At 31.4% G+C, this 21,187-nt stretch overlaps 2 protein-coding genes and 1 pseudogene across 2 annotated transcripts; 1 reads left to right on the top strand and 2 right to left on the bottom strand.

Annotated features, from left to right (window-relative positions):
• The first annotated feature begins 464 nt into the window (after positions 1 to 464).
• Positions 465 to 10,579, top strand: LOC124537304 (ATP-dependent RNA helicase vasa). The gene is made up of 14 exons (XM_047114101.1): positions 465 to 605; positions 967 to 999; positions 2,845 to 2,953; positions 3,412 to 3,537; positions 5,146 to 5,414; positions 5,553 to 5,738; positions 5,839 to 5,925; positions 6,019 to 6,156; positions 6,332 to 6,508; positions 6,701 to 6,896; positions 7,348 to 7,545; positions 8,403 to 8,533; positions 8,679 to 8,804; positions 9,649 to 10,579. Exons 2-14 carry the CDS (start codon positions 967 to 969, stop codon positions 9,706 to 9,708), a joined length of 1,836 nt encoding a protein of 611 aa, XP_046970057.1. The 5' UTR covers positions 465 to 605; the 3' UTR covers positions 9,709 to 10,579.
• Positions 10,580 to 11,302: 723 nt separating this feature from the next.
• Positions 11,303 to 13,504, bottom strand: LOC124537565 (annotated as a pseudogene).
• Positions 13,505 to 14,570: 1,066 nt separating this feature from the next.
• On the bottom strand, positions 14,571 to 21,130 carry LOC124537563 (proton-coupled folate transporter-like). The gene is made up of 8 exons (XM_047114438.1): positions 20,502 to 21,130; positions 18,955 to 19,093; positions 18,598 to 18,858; positions 18,113 to 18,287; positions 17,319 to 17,496; positions 16,742 to 17,120; positions 16,034 to 16,274; positions 14,571 to 14,691 (listed from the first exon to the last, which is right to left on the bottom strand). The coding sequence occupies exons 2-8, from the start codon at positions 19,067 to 19,069 to the stop codon at positions 14,571 to 14,573; spliced, it is 1,470 nt and encodes a 489-aa protein (XP_046970394.1). The 5' UTR covers positions 19,070 to 19,093; positions 20,502 to 21,130.
• Positions 21,131 to 21,187: the final 57 nt, after the last annotated feature.

Here is a 21,187-nt window from a genome sequence, read left to right as displayed (position 1 = left end):
AATACAAATAGAAAATAATAATTAAATATTCTACAAACTAATATTCAATATAAATAAATAAAGAATTTATTGAACATTTTTATCCAATACAAATCTGCTACTTTTGGAACAATCACATCAACACATCTAAAGCACATTTATTTAAGTTGTAATATAATTATTAGAAAAAAAAACAAAAACATTAAGGTTTTTCTCGTAAAACTCTTACATAAAGCATTATAGTATATTTGTGTGTGAATGATGCCTAATTTAAGGGTTATTTTATTTTAAATTTATTTAACTGAATAATTATAAAATCAATAATACTATCACCATAATTTCATTTAAAATGTGCATAAATATAATAAAATATTAGATTTTAAGTACAAAATTTATTTTTAAAAGCGAAAAAACAATAATTTAAACATATTCACAGAGTATATTATTTTATGGTAATTTTAACTCCCTTCAGTCCTAACAATCACAACACAATAGCAACACTACTATCAATTTTCGTCACTCGCCGCCATTTACCGAGGCACGTCTTTGTTCAGATTTTGCAGATTTTTTTTAAATTTAACATAAACTATAAACAGCTTCATAGTCTTGATTTTCAACTTACGACGGTGAGTTTACATTCATAGTTAATTTTCTTCAACATTTTTTGTAAAAAACGTTCAATTTTACCTACTACACGTGTGGATCTCTGAAGTGCCGGTGAAGCTTGAATTATTTTTTACTAACCGATTTAGAATTTTAAAATGAAAAGTCAATTTATTTTATCCAATAAGATGTTTAAAGTGATATTGTCTGTTAGAGAAATTCATAAAACTATTATACTCTGATTAAAAGCATTAAACTAAGCGTAGGGTAGGTATACAAAAATTTTTTGATATCGAGCTGATGTTGCATGATTTGAATTCTTTTTCTCAATCTCAAATTAGAAGTTTCTGAATTAGTTTTGTTATCATTTTATCCTTATTTCAGATGGATGATGATTGGGATGATTCGTGTGACATTGTAAGTACTCTATTATATATTATATATTATAATGCGTCTTTGTCATATAAATCTTTTGAATATAAAGCTATAAATATAATTGAATATATTTTAAGACTTATTATCTTAGACATAACAAATAAAGACAAATATGTTTGTGTGAAGTGAAATAGCTTGTTTATATTATTTTGATTTCTAACAAAGCATATACCATAAACATATATCATCAGATTATTAGAATTTTATTACTGTAACTGAGATTAAATAAATATTTACATTATACACAAGCTTAAATATATTTTTAACTGAACAAAGCATATTTCTTTGATTTTTAGAAACAGTCTGTTTAAAAAAGTATTATATGAACTAAATTTTGTGGAAAATTGTTTAATTGGTCAACATCAAAAATGTCATCTGCTAACATTCACTATAATTGTTTGTATCAAAAGTGAATACTTTTAGGGACTGAGATCAAATTTGATAATAAAGTAAATTACATTGTAGCTAAAGCAACTAACTTATACCTTCAAAAATATTTAATGCATAAAAACTTATTATTTTGTATACCTATGTTCTGTTTCTATATATTATCTTGACGACCTCCGTGGTCGAGCGGTGTGTACACCGTTAGTTTTCTATGTTGTCTTGGGTCTGGGTGTTTGTGGTACCGTCGTTACTTCTGATTTCCATAACACAAGTGCTTCAGCTACTTACATTGGGATCAGAGTAATGTATGTGATGTTGTCTCATATATTTATATATTACTGCAAATTTGAATACTTCAAAATATTGAATAGCTACCAAGATATGTGCATTGATTACGATGGAGATATGCTTAATCAAAGAAGAAATCAAATTGATATGATACTTTCACAAACGTCCAATTGATTTTCCAAGTTTTCCAACTGCTTTTTTTTCTGTATGTTTTTTTTTAAGCTGTGTAACTAACTACTATTGAAAGTACCAAAGAAACCACAAATTATGCTGAATATCATATTTTTATTTTTCTGATAAGCAATCACAGTAATTTAATTTCTTGATAATATATGCAAGACCATAATCTATGATCGTAATAAAATTTTAAAATTAGATAGTAAAATTGCATTAGTATTAAAATAATTGTAAAGCTTTATATATATATACACACATTGGTCTTATAAGCTAAGTTAAAAAAATTTGATCATTATATTTCTGTAACACTGTATTTCAAATAAATCAAAAACATATCTGTTTAATTAATTTCATATTGTTTATAACAATATTTTCAGTCAAATAAAGTTCTGAAATTAAGTGTAGCCTAATAATGGATGATCTACTAGTAAATAAAATCTACTATTAATCTACTAGTAATAAAAAAGAAAAGAAATAATAGTGCTTCTGTAAGTTTTTAGTTATAATCTGTATTAAACTGTGTATTAAGAGTTTTTTTTAGCTATGGATATACCTGCACAAACATTGTTATATATAAATCAATCAAAAACATTTTTAAGTAGAAAAATTCTTACAAGTTATTTACTTCATATATATGTGGTCAAAAATGTAATTGTTTTCTTTATAAATTAGATAAAGTAATCTATAAGGTATTATTCCATTCAAACCTGACAATGCCTTTGGAGATAAACATCTAAACAAATCTTTTACATCTATATTATAAGTAAACTATTCTACAGAGTATGTACAGGGTGACAATCTTAAATCATTCAAGAAATAACAAAGTATAAATAAATATCCAGATTTGAAATAATTATTTCAATAAAGAGTTATGTATGAACTACTACTGTTTTAGAACCCAGCATAATGTTAATGTATCTTAATAAACAAATGAATTTTATATGTGATCAATATTTATTATATTCTTGTTTTCAGGTGGTACAACCGCCTCCAACTATAAACAACTTTGTTGACAACAATGTGGACGAAGGTCACAGCTTGTCCAGGGGCAGAGGGTTTCCTTCTTTCATCGAAGACAATGAGGGTACAATCTGCTTTATAATTTCATTGATTCAACAACAACAACAGCAGCCTGTAAATTCCCACTGCTGGGCCAAAGGCCTCCTCTCCCTTTGAGGAGAAGGTTTGGAACATATTCAACTATGCTGTTCCAATGCGGATTGGTGGAATACACATGTGGTAGAATTTCTATGAAATTTGTTACATGCAGGTTTCCTCACGATGATTTTCCTTCACCGCTGAGCACAAGATGAATTATAAAGACAAATTATGCACATGAATCAGCGGTGCTTGCCTGGGTTTGAACCCGCAATCATCGGTTAAGATGCACGCGTTTTAACCACTGGGCCATCTCGATTCATTAAAGCAAAATTGAATAATATTTGTTATGAGAAAAAAAACTATCTGTTCTTTGTTGTCGGTAAAAAGATAAATAAAAAATGTCAATTTTTGTATGATAAAAAACGTTTATAATTGTTGCAGACTTTAATAAAGGGGACAGTAATGGGTTCGGCGAGCGGCGAGGCCGCGGCGGTAGAGGAGGTCGTGGTCGGGGGGGGCGCGGGGGGCGCGGTGGGAATCGCGACCGTGGAGACTATGAAAATGGTGGTAAGTAGACTTTATATTTCCGCGATTATTACACAGTCTACCCATGACCACGAACGCTGTAAAGTGCTCGAAACGCCGGGATTACTAGTTAGGTTTAGTAGTTAGTTAGGGATAAACTAGTTTTATTTCAACGGTAAGTAGACTTTATTGGCTACTATGAATCTTATTTATTTAAAAATTTATTTCGTATTCCCAATTAATAAGTGATTACTGAACTAGAATGGTTTTTGTCCTTATGTCATTAATAACATTTTAAGATTTGTTATTATGCTTTACAGTAAATAGTTGTAGTTGACTGTGTGTATATATGTATATAATGATGTGTAATATTACGAAGAATTAATAGTATAAAATATAGTAAAAAAATAACATATACGTAGCATGATTTTTGTCGACCTTTTATATATTTCCGAGTAGCTAAATTAAGTGAGACGTTGTTTCGTTATTTGTAAAGATGTAATCGCTTGAGGCAGTAAAATAATTTATTCCGAAATAACTAAATCGCGAGCCGGTAGATACAATAAATAGATTATTGTAAAAAAAGCTTGATACCAATAGAAACATATGAATGTGAAATATTAGAAAATTATTCAAGAAATCTGCCTAAGCAATAAACAATATTAACGATAAACGACCAGGACCGTATTTCTTAAAATGCTAGTCTAGTCATTTTACAATTACCTATTCCATCATCACAAAGTTCTTGGAAATTTGTTACAGTTTAATAGTTTTGTTTTTAGGCCCCAATGACTTAAAAGTTTATATGTAAAAGCCCATCTGTATAGGCAGTAAGCTAGTTAGTCTTAGTTCGCAAGGTGTGTTGTGCTTTGGCTTTTTAGAGAGTGGTTAATATTCCTTAAAACATATCTAAGGGCAGAGGTCACCACATGCTATCAGGTGACAGATTTACTTTTCCACCTACTGGCTAGGTTTTTGACTAAATATAATTTTATGAATTGGGTACTACTTGATTGATTCAATAGATTTCGTTTTGTTAGAATAAATATTCAATAAATGAACCTTATTTGAAGAAGTTTTTTAGTATCCATGTGCAAATGTCTTATACAAAGTTTTATTGAATCTATTATAAGAGTTTTATCAGCACCCACACACTTTAGCCTTATCTGAATTCCACATGTCATGAAATAACACTTAAATAGTTCATATTACTGTAACTGTAGCTTGAACACAAGAGAAGCTTTTTCTATTTTATTTTGTTTATAATTGTAACTGTGTTATAAACATTGCTTATACACTTTAACACAATATATAAGTTATTGAATATTTGTATTGTTTCTCTATTCATAAGTGTCGCATAGAAATAATCACAGAGTTAAAAAAAACGAAACAAGAAAAGGTTGACTTGCCTCTTTTTGTTAACATGTGGTCTTTCATAAATCTTTTGAATATTGTTCTCTAATGAGGAAACTTGAGAGCCACTTAAAATGTCAAGTATCTAATAAAAACTTCATTCGTCACTTAAGTTTGTCAAGAAAAATACTTAGAAATGTATCACCAGTCCACTAGTTATTGCTTTTCAAAAATTTGAATTTTTAATTATTACAGAACAAGTGTTTAAATTTATTTTTATATTTTTTCATATAATAGGTGATAATTATGATAATGGAGAGAGAGGCGATCGCCATGAAAGAGGTGAACGTGGACGAGGAAGGGGTAGGGGTCGTGGGGGAAGAGGAGGTGGTCCTCGCCCCAACGGTGGTGGGGAGGGTGAGCCTACAGAGGGAGGCGAAGATGAGGCCAAGAAAGCCCCAGTAACATATGTCCCCCCGGAACCAACAGAAGTTGAGGAGGAAATATTCAGCAGTACAATCAGCTCTGGAATCAACTTCGATAAATTCGATTGTATAGCTGTAAAGGTGGGTTTACCTACTTATTTTTCTTTTATGCTTGCCTTATGTGCTTTTTATAATCGATAAGAGTCATGGTTAAAAACAAATTAATGTAACTAAACAACTATTGTATAATTATTATATGTATTACAATTTATTTCATAGGTGACTGGAGAGAATCCTCCTCGTGCGATTGACAGTTTCGAAACAGCAAATCTTCGAAAATACGTGCTGGATAACATTCTTAAGTCAGGATACAGGAAACCAACTCCCATTCAAAAACACGCTATCCCCATCATAATGGGCGGAAGAGATTTAATGGGTTGCGCCCAAACTGGATCAGGAAAGACTGTAAGTAATTAACTTTTGCTTTGTAAATTTCGCAATTTTTTCCATTTTAATACATAAGTAAGAGTCGACTAGTAGTAACTGAAAAAATACTGTGTTCCAGGCGGCATTCCTTCTTCCGATTATTAATACTCTTCTGCAAGATCCTCGTGAGTTGGTCACTGGTCCTAATGGATGCGCACAACCACAAGTGAGTTTCTTCTTTGTATTGAATAATTGTTGTTTTGTATACATATGTTTTGATTCCTTTCTTATACTGATTTTGTAACTTAATTAATTTCAGGTCGTAATAGTGGCACCTACCCGCGAATTAACACTGCAGATATTCAATGAAGCCAGGAAATTTTCGTATGGTTCAGTTTTGAAAATAGCCGTAGCGTATGGTGGTACAGCTGTACGGCACCAGGGCGATAATATTGCTGTAAGTTATGTATGATCTTTAAAATAAGAATTTCATAAAAAACTCTCCGAATTTTGATTACTCGAAAAGGCTACATAATTCATTTATTTAAAATAATCATCCTTTTATAGATGTGTTACTTCAATATTTCGCTATTCAGGATTTACAAATAATATTTTAATATTTTCTATCATAGCGAGGCTGTCACATACTGGTAGCAACGCCGGGACGTCTTCATGATTTTGTCGATCGTAACCGCGTGTCATTTGATGGGATACGATTTGTAGTGCTGGACGAGGCAGATCGTATGCTTGACATGGGTTTCATGCCTAGTGTGGAGAAGATGATGGACCATCCTACTATGGTATCTTTAGTAAGTATTTTTATATAATTTTTATTTATTAGTAATAAATAATTAATAATTAAGAAAATAATACCTAGTAACTAATGAATGAATATCTAGCATACTTTGAGATTCAAATCTATAAATTCAAATTTATTAATATAATTAATTTTATTTGCAAAAGTGCAATAACTAATGTAATATATTTCATGTATTATACAGACTGAACGACAAACGCTGATGTTCTCAGCTACTTTCCCAGAAGATATTCAACACCTAGCAGGTCGTTTCCTCAACAATTATCTGTTCGTGGCTGTCGGTGTGGTAGGTGGAGCCAGTACTGATGTGGAACAAATCTTCCATCAAGTCACCAAATATGAAAAACAAAATATGCTTAAGAAGCTCATAGAAGAGAATGGTGAGTATTATTTTTAACAAATATTACAAGAATCATTATTCTTACAATATATGTTAAATCAGTTATATGGCTTCAGTTTAATTAGTTGTGGTTTACCTAAGTCTAGAGTCGAGAGTAAGTAAGAGTCGAGATGGCCCAGTGGTTAGAACGCGTGCATCTTAACCGATGATTACGGGTTCAAACCCAGGCAAGCAACGCTGATTCATGTGCTTAATTTATCTTTATAATTCATCTCGTGCTCAGCGGTGAAGGAAAACATCGTGAGGAAACCTGCATGTGACAAATTTCATAGAAATTCTGCCACATGTGTATTCCACCAACTCGCATTGTAACAGCGTGGTGGAATATGTTCCAAAACCTTCTCAAAAGGAGAGGAGGCCTTTAGCCCAGCAGTGGGAATTTACAGGCTGTTGTTCTTACCTAAGTATTAAGGTAATCGATATTCTTTCAGATGGCAAGCGGATACTCGTGTTCGTGGAGACAAAGCGCAATGCGGATTTCATAGCGGCCATGCTGTCGGAGCAACAGATGCTGACGTCATCCATCCACGGCGACCGCATGCAGCGCGAGCGCGAAGAGGCGCTGCATAACTTCAAGAGCGGCCGCCATTTCATCCTCGTCGCCACAGCCGTCGCCGCGCGCGGACTCGGTCAGTCTGGCACCAGCGTAACTATTGGGAATTCTATAGAAAATCACTGACAATTTTTTATTTACATCACAGAACTTACTCTGTCTAGAACAGTAATAGAATAGAAAACCGTGTTTGGAATTCTATAGAAAATCACCGGCAATTTTTTACTGACATCACAGAACTTACTCTGTCTAGAACAGTAATAGAATAGAAAACCGTGTTTGGAATTCTATTGAAAATCACCGGCAATTTTTTACTGCCATCACAGAACTTACTCTGTCTAGAACAGTAATAGAATAGAAAACCGTGTTTGGAATTCTATAGAAAATCACCGGCAATTTTTTACTGACATCACAGAACTTACTCTGTCTAGAACAGTAATAGAATAGAAAACCGTGTTGGGAATTCTATTGAAAATCACCGACAATTTTTTACTGACATCACAGAACTTACTCTGTCTAGAACAGTAATAGAATAGAAAACCGTGTTGGGAATTCTATTGAAAATCACCGACAATTTTTTATTGACATCACAGAACTTACTCTGTCTAGAACAGTAATAGAATAGAAAACCGTGTTGGGAATTCTATTGAAAATCACCGACAATTTTTTATTGACATCACAGAACTTACTCTGTCTAGAACAGTAATAGAATAGAAAACCGTGTTGGGAATTCTATTGAAAATCACCGACAATTTTTTACTGACATCACAGAACTTACTCTGTCTAGAACAGTAATAGAATAGAAAACCGTGTTGGGAATTCTATTGAAAATCACCGACAATTTTTTACTGACATCACAGAACTTACTCTGTCTAACAGTAATAGAATAGAAAATAATACTTATGAAATTAAATTATTTAAATTTTGTTACAGATATAAAGAATGTGGATATCGTCGTCAATTACGATCTCCCTAAGAGCATAGATGAGTATGTGCACAGAATCGGGAGAACGGGTCGTGTCGGCAATAGGGGCATGGCTGTGTCATTCTTTGATTCTGATCAGGTACAGTAATTAGAATTATCCTTATTATAATCATCGACTTTTTCCAGCGTTAATAATTATGAATTGGTTTAATTTTAAGTGAAATCATTCAGCTAATTTTAATATGATTTGAAGTAATTAATAATTTTACATATATTTTGCACAGGATGTAGCCCTAGTAGCTGATCTAGCCAAGATTCTGAGACAAGCAGAGCAGCCTGTACCAGACTTCTTAAAGGGAGGTGGTACTGCCACTTATAAGGGCAACAAGTATGGTGGCAGTGATATTAGGGTAAGTAATTTTATCAATTTAACCATTTCTTAAAAAGTTATTGTAACTAAAGGCTTATATGACTTCTCCCTTATGAAAATAATAATATATTATTGTAGATGAACATACTTGATAGCACCAATGTTCAGATCAATGACAATTTATGGTCAAGTGGCCTGTTTCTATGCTTAACATTTATATATATCTAGTTAAACAGCTGTAATTTACGAAAACTATTAGGATTTATGATATTCATTATATAAAAATTAAAATGATATAGTTAATTAAAGTTTAGTGTTAGTGGAACAATTAACCTTAACTTACAATTCACTTATCACAACTTAAGATATTAGGGATAAATTTTGGCAAAGTTATTGCTATGATATGTAGTCAGTATAATAACATATCAATATTTTTGTCCTTGCTTACAATTATAGAGGACAATGTTTAACGAGGTATGAGTACATTTCTCTCTTTAACATATTTAATAGTTTTTAGCATTGATTTAATGAAATTTTTCACATGGTTTAACATTAAGGTGAAGTTCTTGTTTCTTATTATATGCAATCTCTTTATAAAACTTTCATATTGTTCAATGTTTAGCGAGTGTTTATTTCCTATTTGTTTATAAACACATTTCTTGACAGCACCATTATTGGAATAAATATACAAACTTTGCTAACTCCTATTTTAAACAAAGAAATAAAAAAATAATTTTGAAAAGGATGAAATCTCTTAAACCATACAATCGAAGCTTACCTTACCATGAACAAAAATTTGCGTAGTAATAAAAACCCCAAACATTTTTGACTATGAATGAAAAACTTTGAATATTATGGAATAATCAATGTTTTTTTTTTTTCAGAATTTCAACAATGCAAGCACAACGGTCGATCAAGGCCAGGAGCCAGACGAAGAGTGGTAAATGTGAGGGACAACTTGATATTATTCTGTAATGTTTCCAGTGATTTTGATTATATTGTACAACAAGTGGTGCGTGTATATCTCATTGGTGCTTGCGGGTTCGAGACTGAGTGTGTGAACAAAATTTTAAAATTTATATGTATACATAATATGTGTGACATATGTAGAAACAAATTATTATCTGTAATATAATTCAAAATATATATGTGATGTTATATTTTTAATGTTAATGTAATTATGATTATGATATGAAACAAAAGGCACATCTCGAAAGCTCGGAAGTGTAGTTATGTTGCGTTCATCAAAAATACTGCTTTTATGTACTAATATTGCTATTCATCGCGTCATTTAATAGTTATGAACATGCTTAGGTACCGTAGTCATTAGTCTAATAGTCAGTTAATAATTTGTTTCTATAGTAAATCTATCTATACTGTATCCCTAAGTCCTATAGAAGACTGTATTTTTCTGTGACAAGTATTGTAGATTAAGAACTAACACGTAAGTTTTAAATAGCCTTGTAAAGTGCTGTAATGTTTCTTTTTTCTGTTGCACAACACCTTTGATTTGTAGCTTACCATTTGATTGTACTTATTATGTTAGTTATTCTTAAAGTTACTGATGGTATTGTTTTTATTTTTTTTAAGTGTGTTGATTTAATTTTTTTTAGGTTGTTACATCCAATTCGAAAACGTTTAAAAAACAATCGTACAATGCGATATTTTATACGAATCTGTGATGTTTAATGTTAAAGTTGCTCAGTTTAAATTTTAACATAGTTACACATAATGTTAAGTCTATTTACTGCAGCTTTTGTTTACAAAATTTTATACCTGACTCGTTCAAAAGTTCTATATTTTATATTATTTAGTTTAACCCTTAATTTGGCAAGAAAAAAAAAGTTCAAAATATTTAATTTCTATTATTGTATGACTTTAGGGATGTGTCAAAAAGTCCCAGAAAAATCTTTAAAAAAATCTATAATAGCCCACTGCTGGGGAAAGCCATGTCCGTCACAGCGGACATTGCCAATAACTTCGCCATTGATGGTCAGCTTTGCATGTCCGCTGCGGCGGACGTTGTCAAATTACGGAAATAATAAAACAAACGGTAATTTTTAATTTTTTACTACACAAAGATATAAAAATAGAAATCTAAGAATTAATAACTTATTTATTTGGTGTGAAAATTAAGAAAACAATTTCTTGGGTTTTTGCCCGTTACAAAACATAATCTTATATTGCATTTTATACCATACACTACAGTCTTTTTTAGGCAAAACCTACAGCGGCCTTCTTCCATTGTTGAAGGGAAATGACCTACGTTGTCATATTTGACTGGACTCGGAGGTCGGGCTACATGTGGTTTTACTATTTTGGTTGCCTCAGTTCTATTTCTTTTAGCGGATCTATTTTCCTTCAACAATAAGTCATAGATATCATATCTGAACGCTTTGAGAGATATTTTAGCTTTTGCATTGCTTGAATGTTTGCGGCGGTATAGTAACCAAGCATTATTTATACATATATCGAGCATCTGTGCAAATATGGATAAATACCATCTCCTACTCTTAAACGGTGTTTTATAGAGAGATATTAGCATATCAGCAAGATCAACTCCTCCCATATGTCTATTATATTGTTGCACAATTTGTGGACACTGAACGTTAATTTTTATTTTGCATCTTTGCAATACCGGCGTATATTTTCTAAAGGCTCACTTGCTACAAATGAACTGATAAATGTGACAGCCTTATTATCGTTCCAACGAACAACTGCTAAGCGGTTTTGGTCACATACAGCTTCAACAAAATTTCCGCGAGGCTTTTTTTTCATTACTTTTTCTGTAGGCAGAACAGCATCTGCTCCTCTAAGGCGATTGCTTCTTATAGTGCCTAAGGCAAAGATTCCGTACTTTTCCCGAAGTATGAAAAGTAGCTCCGGAGAAGAAAAAAAATTGTCGCAAAATATTGTCGCTGGTTTTCTTTCAATGCTTTGGCATAAAGCTACGACCACTTGAGCGCCAAAACCAAGGGACAATTCCTCTTCACTAAACATATGATTACGAAATGTATCGTCACCTCCATATAATATGAAATCATAGATTATGCCTGATACACCGGCTCGTACATAATTTTTAAAACCCCATTTGTTTGGCTTGTCTTTCATATATTGCTTACGTTTTCCTGCCTTAGAACCTTTATACGCGATCATCATTTCGTCTATACTAAATTTTGACTCTATTTTCTGTTGCTTGAGACAATTTTGTCGTATTTGTTCTACAACTGGACGAACTTTAAAATATTTGTCTCCATCAGCCATATTATTATCAACAAAATGTAAATATCGTCGTATCTGCTGATATCTTTTCAAAGACATTATATCTGCAATTTTAGCGTATCTAAATTTATCCGACCAATAATCGAGATAAGAAGGCATTACAACAATACCCATAATTACATGCAAAGCTAAAAAATCTCTAAATTCTTCCTCTGATAGCTGAATTGACTTGCCGGTTTCTTGTACGGAATACAAGTTCGTTTGTTCTACAATACTGCTCAAAATATTTGAAGAAAAAAAAAGGTAGAAGAAACTCAAAGCTGAATCATCTGCAGGCAGGTCATTGTAATTCTCATTCTCATCCGCTTCTATGGTCACTTGGTGACGGAATTGAGCTAAACGCCAGTTATATGTCAGCTGAAACTTTTTAGCCTTCTTTATTCTTTTGGCACTTACTGTTGGTGGTTTCTTGGATCTAGTTTTTCGAGATGACACTGATAATGAAGAAGCTAATGGCGCTATGGGCGTTGATGGCAAAGAAGGAATAGCTGATAGGGATGGAACATTTTCATAATTTGATTCGGTAATTTCACGCACTATAGAATCCGGTATAATATCAGCAACATCGACATTTGATTCTTCGTTATCCGTTGAATCTATTGTAAGGTTAGCAAGAGAAGATGCAATTGATGGTGCAGGAGAAGAAAGCGGGGTGGAAGAGTTAGTACGTTCATCATGCAATTCTGTTTCAGAATCAGATATTTCGCTAGCATCGGAAGGTGCATGTTCATTCGGCACTAAAGCTATGATCTTACTAGCACGATTAGGCTGTTGACAAAGAAACGAAAACCAATCTCAGCACAAAAACCAAAACACCAATAGCACACACATTTTGGCATTGTCCGCCACAGCGGACACGATAATAAAGTTGTACTTTTCTATATATTTGGCAATGTGCGCTGTGACGGACAAAACATTTTAGTACCAAAAAACACAATGAAAATAAAATGAAGCGTAGATGCTTTTTAATTAAAATGATTTATAGGTTAGTTAACTTATAATATAATGTAAAATTAAATAATATTATTTGCAAAAAAACGGAAAAACAATAATAAATACCTTGAGCAAAACAGGTGGCCGCCTCTTCGCCGACATTTTGTGTCACGACTGACAAATGCAATGTTGCCACAATCAAACAATTATTTTTTACTATTAGTTTATGATATAAAAAAATATTTTATCTATTACGCGTCAGTGAACATCGAATGAAAAACGAGCAGGATTTTTTTAAAAGTAATGTTCGTCCCACCGGACGTTACCAAATTAAGGGTTAAGAGAATCTCATAAATACTAAACTCGAGACATAAAGATGAAATGTCCATAAACTATTTTCTTAATGAGAATATTTCGTTTCTTATATTTAATTGTACAAAAAAAATAAAACAATATTTCAATTAATCTGTGATGATTATTATAAGTAGCATAGTTTGACTTCCATTACAACTTACCATAGGGCATTGTAATATTTTTAGTTTACATAAATAACATACTTTTCAGTATGAAAAGAAACATTTATATTGATCCGATTATGCAGGGTAAACCATCATAATATATAAAACAACATTGTTTTGTCAGAGTCCTAAATGTGGACGGAAATGGTACAAATGTGTAACTATGTATACATTATGACTTAAGATAAATTTTAGTTTGTAAAATGCTTGTTTCCTTTTACTTTATGAATAAACAACATAATTTCCATGTTAAAGTTTTATTTTGTACACCTGTATCATATCAATTCAAAAATTTTGTCATTTTGTTGTGACGCATGATTATTTTTATTACATTTGAGTGAGACACTATCCTATATACTCACTATCAATCTTGCGAGAATGTAAACTGCCTAAACTAGATTCATAGTGATACAACAAAATAAATGTATAAAATATCGATATTTTATAATTTATCGATTTTAGAGTTTTAATAACATTTTTTTTTTTTAATAAATACAGAATATGTTATGGTTTACAATCTCTTGCTAGTTGGCAATATCTCGAGAAAGATTTAATATATAAAAAATTGCTCAGAGCTAAAAACTAAATCTAAACAATGAAACCTAGTTAATTATATCGAAGAATACTTTTTGTTAAGTTGGTACAAATATTGAGTAATAATACAAATAATATTCTAACATAGTCCAAAAATTAATAATATAAAAAATATCTTGTATACATCATAATAATTTTTAATATCACAGTTTTTTAAAGAAATATAATATTTTAGTTAAGAGGTAGCTTCTTAAATACTTGACATTAAAAAATAAAGCAATAAGTATAAAATAGATGTAGCCGGTGTGTAACATAAACTAGCTGTTACATACCTAGTCTATAATCATGCACGGATTCCTAAATATCATAGACAATCAGGTGTATGTATAAACTTTTTTTATTTAATGACTCCACGATAATTAGTCATTCATTCATTTCGTTCGGTAAAAGCAACAAAGATAGTAAATTTCGGTCATAAAACCTGTTTAAAACATTTACATTAGTTTTGATGTATTATATTCCTGTAACAAAAAAAAATATTAATATGATATAATACATATCCACAAACTTAAACTCATATATTTAGTATCATACTTACCATCAGAACTAAGTGGTGAATAATTAACAGATGATCTATTCCATGAAAAATATTGTACAAATCTGTAACAATGAAATGGCCATAAGGTAAATGATAACTATAGATACTATTCCACTTACTCATTCTAAAACCAACTAAGATTCTTTAACGTCAACTCTGTAAATTTTAAGATATGAAGTCAAAAGGTCGAACGTTTGATTCCAAATCGAATTCCAAAATGTATGTAGTGTATATAGTCCTGATTATAGTCTCACGACACTTTAGATTAGTCATAAAAAATCCCTAAGGCATCTCGTGACTTCACTCCAGATTCATTGATATTCTTAATAATCTCAATACCAGCGTAAGCCGAACCGTTAAACAGATTATGTCTGTTAAATTACGCTAAAAATTGATTTATAGATTTTTTTTTTAATTTTTTGCCCAGGTTATATAAACAACCAGTATACTTATCCTTACTTATTGGAGTCTGAAGAACTTTCAGATTTAAGAATTGAAAGGACTCTCGATCACAACTATTAAATAATATTACAAGACATACTTTAATCACACCTATAATTGAATATCAGATATACCCACTGATGAACATTATATGCGTGCGTATTATGTTGTATTTTCAATGATCAATGACTCGACCATTGTAGGAGTATTTTTTCAAAAACTGAGGCAACTTTCCGTTCACTAGTTTAGATTTTTACAAGGCCCATTCGCAGGTGCAACTGACTACCAGTATTACAATTATTAATTTTCGTCCCCTTTTTTCATTTTATCATGTGCATTCTTGGTTTGATGGGTTATGTCAAATATACGAATATTTACATCATTTTCAAAAGAAGTTCTTTCATTGTAAAGCTCATACATTCGTTGTCATCTTCTAGGAATTCAGATGGACGATTATTATGTATTAACAGTTTTGGGAGTGATTTTTTAAAAACGTTTAACCCGTGATTTTAATTTTATTTCGTTTCAAAGAAAAAAAATAATGTAATACACGATGTTAAAAAAAATAAAGTAAAAAGAAAGGACACATTGCAACTTCGAGCTAAGGACGAACGGACGAGTATAAATGAATGCCGAGGTTACAGACTCAAAACGATGATACCTACAAAAGTAGTATTTCCAGTAATCTCCATTTTGTACAATGATTTTTTTTTTCATTTCAATTACATTCTCCGCATTTACTTTACTTAAATCTTATCTTGAATTTTATAAAAAATATTGTTTATTATTAGTATAAAATGTTTGTGTATAATAATACCGTACATATTTTTTCAAAACTAACTAGACGCAGCTTATTCTAAGTATATCAATCGTACCACACATACACGCTCACTCACGCATCTATATAGCTATATACACACACAGCAATATCTGTCTTTTAAATAATTGATTATTGAAACTTACCCCAATATAATTATACTGGTCACTATCATCGAGCTACTGAGGACATATATAGCTCCAGGGAAAGTCGCCAACGTACTTGCGTATAGTGAGTTAAAGATAACTGGATATATGATCGGACAAATACTTTCCGCTGTGCTTATTAAAAATAATACTTTAGCAACGTCCTCTACGGGAATCGTTTTAGCCAAAAATGATCGGACTAATGGCCCCGATAGGCCTTTGAATAGTGATACTCCGGAACCTGTGAAAATAATGTTTGAAGTTAATAAAATTATTTGTAATACATTAAAATAAACCTTATTAATACATAAATAAAAAATAATTCATTTTCGGTATATGGAATTTTTTTTTTTTTTACTAAATGCTACTCGAATGTGTGCCCTTATTAAATTAAAAAAAAAATCGTCAACTACCAGATTAATCGAGTGAGAGTACCTAGGTGATTGATGATTAGACTTAATTGATTCCTTGTCAATATTTATTTAAAAGTTACACGTAAGCTTCCTTGCATAGAAAAGAAGCTACTAGTCCGTATCCCAGCGGATATCCTTTTTAAACGCGTTCACTTAGACTGTTGAAAGTAAATGAACTGCATGACAAATATCTAAAATTATTTACTTGATCTACGGAACCACTTAAATCATCTTCAACAGTTTTTTTTTATATCATCGCGAACAACTTCACAAAATAAGCAAATATATAACTTACTTAAGTACATGTGCCAGGATTTGATTGCAAACAATTTTATCAAATTATCCGCTATAGCTGTGATCAATATAAGTATTGTAAAGACTATATCTCCAAGACGAAGTATTTTCTGTACCACGACCACACCGAAGAAACCACCCACGAACAACATTGCTGTGCTTAATGCTGAGTATTTTGTGTATTCTTGTAATGACCAATGTAGTTTTTGTCTCGTATAAAGATACTCCAAACCAACTGTCCCAAAAACGGCCAAAATTGTGAGAACTCTCGCAAGACACAGAAGGAAAATTTGAGCTCTCTGACGATTTGGTCTTTCTTTCAAACATTCTTGAACCATTTCTTTTATAAGTAATAAGTCTAAGATTTTCGATACTCCACCCTGTAATCGTTATTACTTTTAATTTTATATTAATAAAGTGTACCCACTAATAGAAAAATAGTTTCCATTCACAACTCCACTTGAGTTCAGTGTTAGGCATCTTATGTTCCTATCTGTACTTTTGACGTGTGTGCAAATTTCATAATGATAGGTTAAGATGTGAAAGTGTAACAAACGAACTAACTCTATAGAGTTTACCTGTAAAGCACCATTCAAAGATTCCCTTATCCATATATTGGTAAAAGCATATGCTATCGTACTGATTGTAGCAGATAGCAAAAGTAAGTATGTATTGCCTATTTTTAATATAAGATAAGTGCTAACTGTGGCTCCAAGTACAGTACCTAATGATGTAGTTGCGTCTATCATTGTCATTCTGAGGACAAAATGTAAAAAATTAGAACAGGAATTTCGAAATAAAACATTGCATCATCGAATTTTGTACATTAAATAATTTAAAATAAGCTGTTTCTAAAAAGAAACGAACAGGTTCTACAGATGTTATAATCTTTTGAAATTGTTTAAACATTTTTATATAAAAATATATGTAGAGCTTTTTGGTTATGACTTGATTTTAATGGCTGTTTTTGCGTCGGATCCCATATCGCTCCAAGGTCACCCCATCTCATTTTATTAGGATTGGGCATTGTCAAATTTATACGTATATTTATATCTTTCTGGTATTCGAGTGAAATTTTGTTCGTGATAGAAATGTGATGCTGTCTGCTGTTTGAGTAGATACCACATATTCAACAGTTATTTTACAACCAATAAACTATACTTTGTATTCTTGGTTCAAAGGAGAAAAAGCACTTAGCACTTGGGCTATAAGGTCGTAAATCCCAAGGCGATTTTATAATATCAAGTGACCATATGAATGGACAGAGCTGATCACTAACACCAAGGTTAGTAAAAATACCAATATCCAATTTTAATAAAATTTGTCTCTAAACTATTTGAAAAGAATATAGAATTCTTAAATATTGTATTACCTTAATAACGTACTACTGGAAGAACTGGTATCGCTGACATAGCAATACGCACCAGTAAATAATACCACGAAACCTCCACTAAGAGAAAATGGAACTGCTGTTAGTATTAGCCACCAAGGACCCAAACTATTCATCATTCCAAAGATAACTAGCAAGATGCTCGTCATTGTCAAACCTACAAAAGAATTGGATATAAGGTCACTAAACATTAAAATTGTAATATAAGTATAAAAAAAATCTTATTTTTTTCCTTAATAGATAAAAGGTGATAAATTAGAAAAGCAAACAAATATCCGTTGTCTAGTGGCCTTGCCTATATTCCTTGTCTCTGTAAAATTACGCAAACAACAATAGAGGCGCTTATTTTTTTTAATTATTATTATTAAACCGAAATAATGTATAATAAATGCCCATAATAATATAGAAATGTTCTTTCAAAATAAAAATTGTTTGAATTTTGTATACAACTACAAAACTACTCTCACCAAATAAAGGCCAAACTATTAAAAGTTTTCTGCCATATGTATCAGACCAGACACCAAGAAACAAAGATAGAAAAGCTGGGAACACATACTCCAGCACCATCTTTACGGTCGTCACATACGTGGAATATTTCTGCACTTCTACCTCTAGCTGTGCCGTTGCGTTTGTTTTAATCGGTGAAAGGAATGGCTCGCACTCAGCCACACTATAATTTAAATAATTCACGCATGTTCTATAAAGGATAATATTACTGATGGCCGGTCCTAAAAATCAAAACAATTTTTAATTATCAGCCTTAATAAAACAAACTGCAAAAACCTTGATTATAAGTATTGAAAATTGAAGGAAAACTTATTTACCTGCTAGGGTCATGGCCAATATAGAGAGAAATAGCGGTAATTCAATTGTCGTTGAGATCGACCTCTTTGGTATTGGGAGCCCATTGATGGAATTTGTGTCATCTTCATTTGGCATTTTTTTACACTAATAGCTAGAAGTCTAGAACAAAACCAACCAAAAATATCAATTAGGTCACTACAATTTCAATGAACTTGAATGATAATAAATTATCTAAAACACATACTGTCAAAGTAAAACAAGACTCACGTTTTAAAAAACAATGCTTACGGTTCTTTGTTTATGATATGGTAAAATTTAAGCAACGTTTTTATGAAAACAATAGAGAATACTGGCTATGAAATCGCTTGTTATCGCGCCACTGAATTATCAGTTATTATCATCATACCGAACCATGATTCAATCGCAAATCAACACAGACATAAAAAATATAGCATGAATTGCAATATTCAAATGAATCTTGACAGTAGTTGTTATTCCATTACGTACTATGTTAAATAAATGAAAACAAATTGTATTGCATATCGGCAATGCACACTGTTTATCTGTCACTAATTATCCTAAAGGAAATCTAGTTTTAATACTCAATGACTCACTCTCATTGGGTTTTATTTTGCACTGTGCCGTAATACTGAGATATTATCTCAGGATTATTATTATGCTTTTGTACACAAGTTCTGGTGTATTCTAATAACTGTTATAAAACATAGCCGTTGCTTCAAATAAAACAAATCTAGAGCATTTATTTCTTTAATAAAATTGTTGTAAAGCATTTATAACAATATATTATTATACCGCTATACTCATAAACGCTGCTTAGTGCATGTTCATATGAACACTTACTTCTCTCTCTCTGGGTCATCATTAATTTAACATATGCAAGAAGAACACCGTATTTTTTTTTACTGCATAAGCAATGATTAAAACAAAAAACATTAAAAAGTATTTATGGTTAAAAATAAAATAAAAATTGTGACAGTAATCATATGTTTCAAAAACCGGTTTATTAGTTGTTTTTTGTGTAGCAACAACTTTTGTATACTAATATTTTATATCGTTGTGTTTGTTTACCTACAGAAAATAAAATAATGTATTGGCAAGATTTACATTCCTATATTAATACAATTACATACTAACTACGTCAAAAGAAATATAACATTATATGGCTAATTGTATATTGTGATTTACGTAAACTCTACTCTTATCCCAACTGTGCGAAATCACACCGCAAAAAATATTTTTTCCTAACATATTAGAGCAGGTAATGAAAATTACAAAATGAAAAGTATTTTTAGGTCTGCTTGTTGCGTGAAACAATAGATCTTTACGTTGGAACAAGAATTTAGGTGAAATATGGGTACCTATCAATATTCCTACTTTAATTTACATATGTCTTGCATAGAGAATATATTAACTATACATTATTATGTAATCACGCAATGTTTTACAGAAAAAAACACAGAAAATGTTTACATTACTTTGTGAGTTATATTTTAGTTTGATAAACATTGATGGTATATTTCGTATCTTAAGCTGAACTATATATTACCTTAGTTGTGTATGTTTATGTTCCGTGTTGTGTCGCGAACGATATATTTATCTTAAGATAAAGTATAAATAGCAATATCCACGTGTGTGCTCGCTTCAGTCTAGAATAGAAAGCACTAAACGGTTGTCACACTAAAATCCTAATAATAATTGATTTTTCTACTGGAGTAGAACAGTAGACATGTAAATATCAGTTCAAGGGCAATCCGCCATATTTAAAAATATCCAAAAAAGTGAGTCGATTTCGCGTCTTAAAGTGTCAATCTTAATATACAAGATAATAACTCGATGCATAACTTGTAAAAGTACAATTTGTTTTGATTTGCAAATATATCTCTCCAAAGTATATACAAAACAATAATTCGTTATCTCAAAATGTATGTTAGTGTTTCAGTTGTATCACACAATATAGAATGTAATCTTAGACTATAAAACAAAAGACAAATAGTTCGCGCGGTACATTGTAGTGAAGCAACAAAGGGAAAATAATAAATCAAAAGCGTGTGTTGTAATTGACATTTGTTAATACGTCAAGGAATAATTAAAGTGACACTTTTAACGTATTTTGGCGGGGTCCGTCGCTGTCAAGGCGTCGCGGCCAACTAACGGTCAGTTCACAGTTGGGAGTTAGAATGGCTCAAGTTGAGCTCATATTATAAGTTTTTTTTTTGTTTTCTTTTGTTATTT

This window comes from Vanessa cardui, chromosome 18 (assembly GCF_905220365.1).
Source record: "Vanessa cardui chromosome 18, ilVanCard2.1, whole genome shotgun sequence".
In the NCBI taxonomy this organism is placed as follows: Eukaryota; Metazoa; Arthropoda; class Insecta; order Lepidoptera; family Nymphalidae; genus Vanessa; species Vanessa cardui.
This window is presented reverse-complemented; position numbering and strand designations above follow the sequence as displayed.